Genomic DNA, 12640 nt, shown 5'->3' with positions numbered 1-12640 from the left:
TGTGAACATTTATCTTATGTGAGATGCCATGTAGGAATGGCATCTCACAAGTAAGATGCTAAGTAAGATGTATGTGGTAACCTAGAATAACTACTAAGGAAATAACTTAAAAAAGGGGGTGGGGGGGGGACGAAAGAAGAAGCTACATCCAAAAATATTCACTTACTATCTTTTTTTAAAAAGTAGTAAAGGAAAAATAGATGAAGAAAAAGACATGAGACATAGAAAAAAAATTAAATTGGCAGACATAAACCATCTATATCAATAATAACATTAACTGTAAATGGCTTAAAAAATCAGTCAAATAACATCATCAGACTGAATGAAAAGTAAAAAAGATCCAGCTATATGCTGGATGAACAAAATTAGGAACAGAAAAACAATAGAAAAAAATCCACGAAACCAAAAGTTGGTTCTTTGAAAGGGTCAGCAAAACTGGCAAACCTTTAGATAGATTGACCAAGAAAAAAAAGAGAAGACTTAAATTACTGGAGCCAGAGATGAAAGAGGGGACAGTACGACCGAGAGAAAGAAAAAAAATCACAATTCCACGGACGGTTATGTGCCAGTAAGTTGGACAACTTAGACAAAATGAACAAAGTACTTGAAAGGAACCTCTAGAACCTAAAGAATTGGCATTGTGATGCATTTACAGGCTGCTGCCCTCTCCTCTCAAGGACGCAGTGGAAGTATCCACCTGGAGAAGATGCTATACAATGCAAGAGGTGAACTCCGCCCTGAGTAAAATCCAGCTGGTGGGATATTCTCAGAAAATTGTGAGTGTTGTTATGATCTTAAGTGATTAATGAATGCTTTCTATTCATACTGGTTTTATGGTAGGACCCCATAGTTCCCTTTATAAGCCATTTGATCACTGAGAATCATGTACTTGTGCACGCTGAAGACAGAACAGTGTCCGTCCCTTTCCTCCATCCCTCCCAGGTTCTTACTGGGCTCCTTCCTAGCCCTTGCATTCCCCATCACTGGCTGCATTTGATTGGCCAGCATGTAATAAGTCAAGAGAAAGGCATGTCATTCTGTTCACTTTAGGACAGAGTTTGGACAAGTGAAATAGGAAACAGGGAGCATAAAAGAGATCAAGACGCAACTTGGCAAGTATAACTTTTGAGCTCTGACATGATAATGATAAGGTTCCCATTTCTATCAACTTAGGCCCAGAGTCATTCGGTATAGAACAACCATAAGAATAACACCTAACCTGTAAAGAAAATGAAACTGAAGTATTTGTCTCTGGTTTATTTGGTAATATATCCGCTCTGCCTTTCGCTGAGTGAGACCTGAGTGCCTGGTGCCATGTGGATGCACCAGAACTCTCTGAAAGGTGACAAGTCAAAACGATGGGATGCTTTCTGTGCCTGCCACATGGCTCTCTCTGTTTTACTTCAGACTTTGGTTTACTTTGAAACCGTTTCTGAGTGGAGAAGGCTGTTTCTGCTGTTTTCTCCCACAGACTTGCCTGCATGACTGCGTTGCTGAAAGCTCATCACTTCTTCCTGCGGTTCTTTTCCAGGAGCTGTTTGGTGCGGTCCAGGTGACCCCGCTCAGCTCTGGCTATGCCCTTGGAAGCTCCAACTGGATTATTCAGTCCCATTATGAGAAGGTGTCTTACGTCTCGGGATCCTCCTTGCTTACCACACACCCACAGGTAACTCTGAATTCTCATTTAACAACTCAGCTTTTTGGTTACTTAAGCCAAATTTAGACTATATCCAGAGTACCATCAGCAGTGTTTTATCTTCCTAATTTTGGTTTTTATAGACACTTTCTTTAAATCATAGTAAGAACACTTAACCTGAGATCTACTCTCTTAATAAATTTTTTTAAATATTTTTTTTATTGATTTTAGAGAGAAGGGGAGAAGGAGAGAGAGATATAAACATCAATGATGAGAGAGAATCATTGATTGAATGCCTTCTGCACAACCCCTACTAGGGATTGAGCCCAGAGCTCAGACATGTGCCCTGACTGGGAATTGAACCGGCAACCTCCTGGTGCAAGGATCGACATTCAACCACTGAGCACCCCGGCCAGGCTAAATTTTTAAGTGTGGAAGACATTACTGTTGACTGTAGATACAGTGTTGTACAGCAGCTCTCTAGAGCTTACTCATCCTGCTGCACTGAAACTTGATGTTCTGCACATACACTTTATCAAAGTTAGATTATTCATGTCCCACATTTAAATCTCAGGGTCCTCTGTAAGATCCTGTTGCCTCTAAAGCCACCTCTAGGATTCTGAGATTTCCCAGCACTTCTGATAATCATAGCCTGATGTGGAAGAGAGGTGGACACTTGTTTACTCAGCAGATATTAATTATTTAACATTATTAAGGACCTACTATGTGTCCAGCACTCCTCTAGGTGTGAGAGTCAGTGGTGACCCACAGGCAGAGTCCTTGCTCATGGATCTGAGTTCTGTGGATGTATGGAGAGGGTATGGGGCGCCGAAAATAAATTAGCAAAGTAATTTCAGGTTGTGATATAAATACTGAAAGCAACAAAGTAAGGTTGTGTGTAGAGTGATAGAGACTAGTTTAACTTGGATGGTCAGAGAAAGCTTCCGGGGAGGAGCTGTTGGAACTGAGACCTGAAGAAATGAGCCGCACAAAGCAGTGAGGGCAAAGTCTCACAGAGACGTGACCGTGAAGGGCCCCTACAGCAGGAGCAGCCGGGCGTGTCTGCAGCGCAGAGACCACTCTGAGTGCAGCATACTGAGAATGGTCAGCAGAGATGTCCGGGCATTAGCAGAGGCCAGGTCGTGTAGGGCTCGGGAGGCCATCATGAGAAACTGGGATTTTATTTTCATGTGTAGAGGGAAGCTATTGGAAGGTTTTAAGTTGGTCCATTCATCAACAGTCATTTTGGCAATAAGCTAAGTACATAAACTTTGTTACAAATGCATTAGTTATTCTATTTTAGGTGTTTGTAAAGAATTTATTATTCATTTTGTAAATGGATTTATTGTTCATTTTATAAATCCTGGTACTTTCCATGTTTGTAAAGGAGGGCAGGGGATGTTATTAGATAGCAGGTGGATGGGTGAATGAATGAATGGGTGGATAGGTAGATAACTTGGAGAAGTCCAAATCCCTCTTTAATATGGGGGAAAAGAAGGGCTGCTGTAAGTCTAGAACTATAGGATGCTCCTGAGCTGCTACTCTGCATTGTTTTTTTGTTATACCTTCTTTTATAATCAAGTTTCATCTCAAGGTCTTGAGGGGACAAGTTGTCATTTTTTCCTATAGCTAGCAGAATTCTGGGCCTTTCCCGCTTATTGAAATCAAAAGCCCATCAATGTCATCTTAACCTGCTTCATTGAATCCAATTTTCTTATTGGCAGCTTCTATCATTCCTGATCTATTCCTCCAGGAAAGACAGAAAGATTACTTGGCTGCCAACTCTTCCTATTTGTCCTGCTTACATCAAAGCCTTTACAGTATTATTGATGTAATTTCCAGTAAATTATTCTTATAAGGTTCGTAAATTTAAAGGGAAAATAAGGTTTTGAAAGTAATGAGTATCATACTTAAGTAATTAATTTTAATTCCTAACTGGCAGCCAGTATTGTATGTAAAAAAGAAAATAAATTAGATTTTCTTTTACCCGAATAATGGAATTCTAAGGGATAAGAAAAGATTTGGTTTGAGAAAACTTGTTAGTATACTTCAAAAGTCAGCAAACTATGGCCCATGGACCAAATTTGAACCCCCCACAAACCTGTTTTTGGAAATAATGTTTTGTTGGACTACAGCCACATCCATATGTTTATGGATTGTTAACGGATGCTTACACACCATTATGACAGTTAAACTTTACACTTTACAGAAAGAGGCCAACCACTGGTATAGTTGAGTGGAACCCTCACTAGCTAAGGAAGAATATAATATAGCAGGCTGTCCTAGCAATCTAAGAAGCACAGGGGAATGCGGCTTTGAGTGAAGCCTGAGGCAGTAAGAATGGAAAGATAAGTTCAAGAAAACATTGGCAGTTCTTGAATTCAACAAACATATATTGAACGCTCACTGTCTCTGGAGATTTCATGCTTGGAGGACATAGAGAATGGTTATAATGACACTAATCTAGGTGTCAAGGAGGAGTTGTACGATCTCCCAATTTCCTTTATGCAGAAAATTCTTAATCATTTTATAAATTAGTTCTTCCTGTGGTTGATTATTTTTTTCTCTTTATGGAACTTCAAGTATATAGGTAGTGACACTTTTATGTTTCCATCTCTCTTTCCTTTTATATTTCCCATCTTCTTATTGAAGCCTCCTGAAAAAAAATTCCTCTTGATCCCCCAGCTCATGAATTCCTTCTTTGGCTGTATCCATACTGCTCTTCAACGTATGTGCTGAGTTTTTTATTTCAACAAGTATATTTCCATACACAGTATTTCCAAATATTTTTCTTGACACTTAGTCATTTTTATTTTACTTACTTGTTTTTATTCTATTTGTGTGTGGACTTTTTAATGCATATTCTACTCTTCTGTGTTCTAATTTGCCACGTGGGGTGGGTTTGCAGCTTACTGTGTTTAGTGGGTGTTGTGTTCCTCAGGGTGCTGTCTCCCTGTGAGCTCTCACTACTTGCCCCACAGGAAGGTCCTCTGCTCCAGAATTTGTCTGCCTGACTTGTTTGCCACCGGTTAGCCGTGGAGTGTGAGGGACAAGCCAGGGCTGTAGGTCTGCCTGCACCTCCTGTGAACGCTCATCCTCCGTCCTGGCATTTTCTTCCTCACAGTGTGTGGGAGCAGCCACAGTCTGCCAACAGTAGCATAGACGAGAGAAAAGGGGACAAGGTGTTCTTTTCCCAACCTCTACTCTCCCGCAGTGCCCAGGCCTCGGTGGCTCTTGCCATTCTGTCCCTGTTCCAGGACCCATGGTTTCCCCGAGAATTTATTCTCGTTTTTTACTCTCTCAAAATTTGTCAGGTTCTCTCACATCTAAGCTGTCTCTCCGTTCAGATTCTAAAAGGGATCCAGCCGCTGTTGTGCTCTCTGTCTTTGTCTTGTCAGGACGCACAGTAGACTTTTTGTTTTGTTTTAAAATAATATGATTGCCTTATATTTCTTATCGGAGCATTATCTTTGGTGTAGTAATTTTGGAAAACTTAGAAACCTCAGAGAAAAAATAAAAATTGTAATCTTAATAAAAAGAAATAACTATTTACAGCCTGCTTTTCTGCTCTTTCTGATTTAACTATTTAATGAATTTTTTTAGGTTATTAGTATTCCACCACAGGATGTTTATATTTACCTGGTAGTCCATCAGATGGGTATGCAATAAAATGTTTAACTTTTATCACTATTGGACATTTAATTTTTTCTTAATTTTTTTTCACTGAAAAATACCTACACCAAATAGATGTACAGTGTGCCCAGAAAGAGGGTATAGGACATTGTTTAGAAACAATAATACTAATAGAACAAAACAAACAGTAGCTGTTGGCTAGATCCCATAAGTGCATTAGCTAGCGCTAGAGCACTTTTGGTTATTAGAGCCAACGCCTTTTTGGCCTTAGAAATCAAATTAATGGATTTGCTTGTGGCTTGTGAACCTATATTTGAACACCAGTTTTTCTCTTATAATGGTTTGAAAAGGCAACTTAACACTCATTATTTCAATAGCTTCCTGGCTATTTTGCCTGACTTCCCAGCAGGACTTGAGTTTTAGGTGTGAAAATCACCAGCGTAATAGAGCAAAAGCTACAAACACCTGGAGTGGGGAGCTACAGAATTCCTGGTTGGTTTTAGGAACTGAGCTGGTCCAGGACACTGATACAGGCTAAGGCTTGAAGCATGGACTATTGTAGTGTGTGGCATATTTTGTTGGTGGTGTTGCCCTTGGTAGTGCTTTGGTGTGTTTAAGGTATTGATCTTTTTCTGAAAGGGACCTGAAAAAGCGTTCACCCCACCACTTCAGCCCTCCTGGCCTTGAGGACTCTCCCACACCTTGGTCTCTAGACTGGGACAAATTTGAGAGACCAACTCAGCCAATCACAAGGCTGTTTCTTTTTTCTCCCATCAAAGAAGGATAGGTCAGGATACACCCATTTGCTCTCCTCCCCTCAACACTTGCAGCTTGCCAAAACTGGACGTACTATTGTGTCCTTACTCTTTTAAATCATTGCATCTCTTAAATTTCCCTCTGACTGCGTCTCTGACAGTTTGGAGTCATCTTAAAGTCTTGCTTTCTCCATTGTCCTGTGTCTGACCCATTCCCAAATGCCGGTGTTTTCTCCTGTTGTGTAGATCTGCTTCTTCCACCTCAACTGCCGTGAGAGGGACGTGCTTTTCCCTTTATGCCTGAGCTGCTGTGGGGCTTTCAGCGTGTCTGCTCTCTGTTTAGTCTCGCCCTCCTCCTTAGGTATTGTCTGTGATTATCGTAACCAAATGTCTTCTCGTGCTTCAGACTGTTGACTCCTTATTGCCCACCCACCGGTCTTCGTGATTCTCACCTTTTTGGCCCTTTACCAGTTATACTTTCTCTCTTTCTACTAATCTCTTTCCTCAGCCCCAAGGTAGACTTTCCATTCCAGCCAAGTCCGGTCCTTTGGCATCTCTAGGTTGCCCTCCCCACCTTCCGGACTTCCCGTGTAGCATTTCCCAGGATGCAATGCTCTTGCCTTGCCTGTCAAACTGTCTGCTTTTTTCATGGGCTCATTTATTCAACAAATGTTAATTTAGTGCTTGTTGTGTGCCAGGCATTTTGCTAGGCAGTGGAGATACACAGTCCTTGCCCTCAGCTTCATAGTCCTTTGGGGACGCAGACAGGTAAATAGGCAGTTACAATCCAGTGCGACTGGTGCTGGGATAGGAAGAGTTGGAGGCCATGGGGCATGTGTAGGAAGGACACCTTGGTGTGAGGGAGGGAAGGGGTGTCACGGAGGGTTCCAAAGGCAGCGACCTGAGCTGTGTTAAGTTCCTTGGCGAAAGAAGGAAGAAAAACTAGAACCAAACTCCATCTGCCAAAAAGCATACATAAGCGACTTCCCTGCCGGGTAGCTCTCTGGTCCGCATTCCTCCTGGCATTCATATCCTCAATGCTAGCTCTCTTGGTATTTGCACTATTTCTTCTATGGCTTTTTGAAAAACCCTCTTTTCTGATTATACATACATGTTTTCTCTTCAACTTAACTGTAAGCTTCTAGGACCAAAAAACTGGGTCTTCTTTTTCTCATGTCCTGTGCAAGTGTCAGTAAAAATTACCCAGCAGAGGACCGACATGATAGCCACAGCATCCGTGGGCTTAGGGTTTTTCAAAATTTTATTCTACAAGATCGATTGTAATTGTCAACAAGGCATTTTTATTTGAGTCTTGTACACAATGGAATTTCCTGTTCTTGTGTGTTTGAACAAAATGTTCCCACTTGAAGTGCTCGGTGCATGGCCATTGATAGTAGCCAGTATATACATTTGCCCTTTGGTGGAACCTGGAGACAGTGGTGGTTTGGAGAGGTCACTAAAAGCCTTGTCAGCCTACTTCCTCACAGCAGCGCTGGCCGTCAGCAAGAAGCGTCTCCGATTTATAGAGCTAAAATAAGGAGCATCTAAGTGGAGTCCCAGCTTCCGCATCTGGCCTGACATGGAGTATTTCATAATTTCCAACTCGGTGGGATTCAAGTTGTAGAACTGCTTTTTGGTTTTTATTTGTTTGTTTGTTTTAAGTTACAACTGAGATGTGTGATAATTTTCTTTTTTTTCTTTTTTCCCCATCACCATTTATCCCCTCTATGATCTCTTCCACCTCCCACCCACCCCCGCTCAATCACCACACTGTTGTCCATGAGGTCTCTCTCTTTTTCTTTCTTTTTTGCTCAACCTTCCCCCCTAAGCACCCACCACCACCACCAGAGCTGTCTGCCTACTTTCTTTCTATGAGTCTATCTCTACAGCTTAGTTGGTTAGAGCACCATCCCTTTATACAAATGCTTTTGTTTATCTTTTTATTATGGGCATTTAATTTTCAAAGGAAGGCAGTGCTGATGGCTGAGGTTCAGAGATAATGTTTTCAGTGCCAGAATTTGTTCTTCATTATATGTTTTCATTTAGACCCGTGGTTCTTAACTTTTTGGGGTCATGGCCCATAAGACAATCCAATTAACTCTATAGAGAAATGTACATAGGCACACACAGAATTGTATATACCATTTCAGGGGGTGCTGCAGCCTCTGAATCTCCCCATCTCCCATCAGCCCTGTGAATCATGATTGGCTTGTTCAAATAAGAACCATATAAAATTCTTAACCATTTTAAGCTGAAAATACTGCCCAACGAAACTTGGTCCCTTTTGTCACCGTTCCGGTTTCCTTGTGTTTGATGCATGACAGTTAACATTCCCAGGCTCACTACACATGTGCTACTAAACCACTGGACTCTACCCCACCTTCCTTCCTTCTCTAGAAACAGTGGGTACATTTGTATTTGTTGGAGAAGCACAGACAGGTCAGGTCTTCCCAAGCAGCAGAAAAGCTCTTATACACATTAGCATAATCTGCAAATAGGAATTAGAAGCTATCTATAATAATAAAAGCCTAAGTGACCATCACAACCAAACGGATGACCGAACAGGCTGCGTGGGACAACTAGGCCGGCAGGGGGTTAGTGAGGGACGACCAAATGACTGAGCAGCAGGCTGCGTGGGGTGACCAGGCCGGCAGGGGGGTTAGTGAGGGGTGACCAAACGACTGAGCAGGGGGGGCAGTTGGGGGCAACCAGGCTGGTGGGGAGGGTCAGTTAGGGGCGACCAGGCCGGCAATGGGGGAGTGCAGTTGGGGGCGACCAGGCTGGCAGGGGGGGCAGTTGGGGATGATTAGGCTGGCAGTAAGAGGCGACCAGGCCAGCAGAGGGTTAGTGAGGGACGACCAAACGACTGAACAGCAGGCTGCGTGGGGTGACCAGGCTGGCAGGGGGGTTAGTGAGGGACGACCAAATAACTGAACAAGCAGGCTGTGTGGGGTGACCAGGCCGGCAGGGGGGTTATTGAGGGATGACCAAACAACTGAACAAGCAGGCTCTATGGGGTGTGACCAGACCGGCAAGGGGGGTTAGTGAGGGACGACCAAACGACTGAACAAGCAGGCTGCGTGGGGCGACCAGGCCGGCAGGGGGGTTAGTGAGGGATGACCAAACAACTGAACAAGCAGGCTGTGTGGGGTGACCAGACCGGCAAGGGGGGCAGTTGGAGGCGACCAGGCCAGTGGGGGGAGGGGGCAATTAGGAGTGATCCCTGGCATTGGGCCTAAACCAGCCGTCGGACATCCCCCAAGGGGTCCCAGATTGGAGAGGGTGCAGGATGGGCTGAGGGAACCCACCTCCCCCCCGCCCCGTGCACAAATTTCGTGCACTGGGCCTCTAGTTCAATATAATTATCATAACTGTGTTTTTTCTATATTCTTATTAAAGAAATGTTTTTCAGCTTATATAACAACAGTCATGTTTAAAAAATAATGGAGCCCATGCTTATATAAAATGCTAAAGGAAAATACATCAAAAGGCACATGTACTCAGAGATAACAGTGCAGATGGTGGGTCTTTCTTTGCTGTACTACAATTTAGAATTTTATTTTTTTATTGGGAAATCTGGGTGGAACAGAGAAAGGAGGGATGAGGCCTCTTAGTAATCTGTGTTTCTGGCTTTTTTTCTTCTAACATTCTGATGAGTATGTTAAATGAAACCGAGGAAAAGATGTGTTACAAAATGAAAACACTTATGAGCTCTCCAGCAGCTCAGTCATGGAATCATTTTTGTTGCCAGTTTGAATCCTGATGTACTTAGGGGGAAAAATAAAAAATTTAAATTGTGCCAGGTGAAAATAAAAATACAACAGCCTGCTCTGGCTCAGTTTGTTGGGCATCGTCCCATGCACCTAAAGGTCATTGGTTCGATTCCTAGTCAGGGCACATGCCTGGTAGGGGGAGTGCAGGAGGCAGCAGATCCATGTTTCGCTCTCACATCAATGTTTCTCTTTCTCTCCCTCTCCCTTCCTCTCTCTAAAAATCAATAAAAATATATTTTTAAAAAGCATCCTGAGTATCACATAACAGTGCACCATTAGACTTCATAGTTCACAAGAATATCATGACTATTATCATGAGACTCTCAGAAATCAGTGAAGGGAAATGGGTGAAGACATATGCCCATTTTACAAGAAACCCAGCTCCAAGCCTTGGCTGAGGCCATGTGGCTAGTAATGGAATTGGAAGGAAGTCACATGTTTCTAATTCCTAATCCATGTTCTTCCTGGTCCTCTGCCACTGAGACTTGGGGAAAATCACCTCGACTCCTGGGGTTCCAACTTGCGCATTTTCATAAAAACACTGATCCCAGGTGCTCGCAGAGTTGCTTTGAGAATCACATTACACAGTCTAGTCGTTCTCACGGCATGATCCCCACACCAGCCCAGGAGCACCTCCTGGGAGCTTGTTAGCAATGCACATCCTCTGCCCATCAGACCTGCATCAGAAGCCCTGGGGCGGGGCCCACAGTCCCTGGTTCAGCCAGCTCTGCAGGTGATTCTGATGCACCTCAAGTTTGAGACCCCCACCCCCATGGTAAATGTGAGATCATATTGTGAAAGGAGCAGAAAGCATTATAGAAACCTGCTGTTTTTCATTGAAGTAAAATTTATACAGAGTGAAACCCTAAGATCTTAAATGGACAATGCTATGAACTTTGATATCATGTGCTCAGCACCCCATAGAGTTTGCTCACGTCTCCTCCATCCCCATCAGTCCCCACACTCCATGGGCAACCACTGTTTGGTGACAGACTTCAACAGAGGAAGTAAGAGGACTTGGTGATGAGTTGGACATAGAAAGAGCAATGTGATATCCTCTTTTTCCTTTATATTTGTAGGTAACATCCCTTTTTAAATTACTAAGTGTGACTCTGATTTTTCAGCCCATGGACCAGGCGTCTCTCAAAAACAGCGATGTTCTCGTCCTGACAGGCCTCACCCAGATTCCCACCGCCAACCCGGACGGCATGGTGGGCGAGTTCTTCAGCAACCTGGGTATGTGCGCCACCTGGCTGACACGTGAAGTTTGTATTTCAGTACCTTGCTTTTGTAGTATTTTTCCCCTTCTTCCTATTCACGCCCTCAGATGCCCCCTTTTAAGGCCTTTCCCCATTTACTCTCACCCTTTTTGCTCATCCTGCAAAACCACTCAACAAAAGCAATTCTTAGGCAACTTCAGTCTGAAGGTACGGTAAAAATAGTTGTTATAACGGTAATTTGGATTTTTAGCATGCTGTACAACAGGTACTCGGCATTCTCTCACTTGTTTATATAGAAAATTCTTATTTGATCTTCTTGCTTCAGGGTGGGATTTGGTGTTGGAGCAGGGGTCCTTACAGTCAAAGGGACAGCAGGTCCTCAAGTAATGTCGTTTGGGTCAGCATCGTTTCATTGTAGGTTGTGGAGATGCCGCAGGAACTTAGCTGTTGTTTTTATCAATGAGCCTGTGGTAAAATTGGTTTCATTATGCATTGTTCCTCTTAAAGTCACAGCACCTACCAACAACGTTAAGTGAGGACTTAATGTACATGGACTTTAAATTCACAACAGTGACGCCACTGAACAGGTGTATTTTTTCTTATGAATATTAGGTGGTGGTATTTTTTTATTCTTTTGGGAGAAGATTAAATTGAGAGACTTGGGGGTTTTGCTACCTGGAAGAAATTTATCTTCCTTTGGATATAATCCTATCTAATAAAAGAGTAATATGCAAATTGATCATCACTCCAACACACAAGATGGCTGCCCCCATGTGGACATAAGATGGCCAGCAGGGGAGGGCAGTTGGGAGGGACCAGGCCTTCAAGGGAGGGCAGTTGGGGGCGATCAAGCCTGCAGGGGAGGGCAGTTAGGGGTGACCAGGCCTGCAAGGGAGGGCAGTTGGGGGCGATCAATCCTGCAGGGGAGGGCAGTTAGGGGTGACCAGGCTGGCAGAGGAGGGAAGTTGGGGGCAACCAGGCCTGCAGGGTGGTAGGGCAGTTAGGGGTGACCAGGCCTGAAGGGGAGGGCAGTTAGGGGTGACCAGGCCTGAAGGGAAGGGCAGTTAGGGGTGACCAGCCCTGAAGGGGCAATCAGGCTGGCAGGGGAGTGGTTAGGGGTTGATCAGGCTGGCAGGCAGAAGCGGTTAGGGGCAATCAGGAAGGCAGGCAGGTGAGCAGTTGGGAGCCAGCAGTCCTGGATTGTGAGAGAGATGTCCCAGATTGGAGAGGATGCAGGCTGGGCTGAGGGACACACACCTCTGTGCACGAATTTTCGTGCACCCGACCCCTAGTTGTCAATAAAATCAAGAAATCCTGCCTTTCTTTTAGAAAAGTGCCGGTTGGTTAATGTCTTAGTCAGCTCTGACTACTGTAACAAAATACCATAGTCTGGGTGGCTTAACAACAGATGTTTACCTCTCCGTTCAGGAGGCTGGGAAGGCTGCGAGTGGGTTGCCAGCGTATGAGGTCCTGGTGAGGACCCTCCTAGCAGATGGCCACCTTCTTGCTGTGACTGTAGCAGAGAGAGGCAGCTCTGGCGTCTCTTCCTCTTACAAGGGCAGGAATCCCCTCCTGGGAGTCTCACCCTCATCTAACCCTAATGACCTCCCAAAGCCCTGCCCA

The 12640-nt window shown here is 44.0% G+C and overlaps 1 protein-coding gene across 1 annotated transcript in view; it reads left to right on the top strand.

Moving 5' to 3' along the window:
* Positions 1–12640, top strand: part of INTS9 (integrator complex subunit 9) — a 95047-nt gene that overhangs the window by 65347 nt on the left and 17060 nt on the right. Inside the window, exons 7-9 of the mRNA XM_008150748.3 lie at positions 656–776; positions 1532–1666; positions 10922–11033. Of these exons, the coding sequence (XP_008148970.1) occupies positions 656–776; positions 1532–1666; positions 10922–11033 (368 nt within the window). The remainder of the gene's footprint in view (positions 1–655; positions 777–1531; positions 1667–10921; positions 11034–12640) is intronic.

Source organism: Eptesicus fuscus, chromosome 6 (genome assembly GCF_027574615.1).
Source record: "Eptesicus fuscus isolate TK198812 chromosome 6, DD_ASM_mEF_20220401, whole genome shotgun sequence".
Classification (NCBI taxonomy): Eukaryota; Metazoa; Chordata; class Mammalia; order Chiroptera; family Vespertilionidae; genus Eptesicus; species Eptesicus fuscus.
The sequence above is the reverse complement of the archived record's forward strand: the minus strand, read 5'-3'. Positions and strand labels throughout refer to the sequence as shown.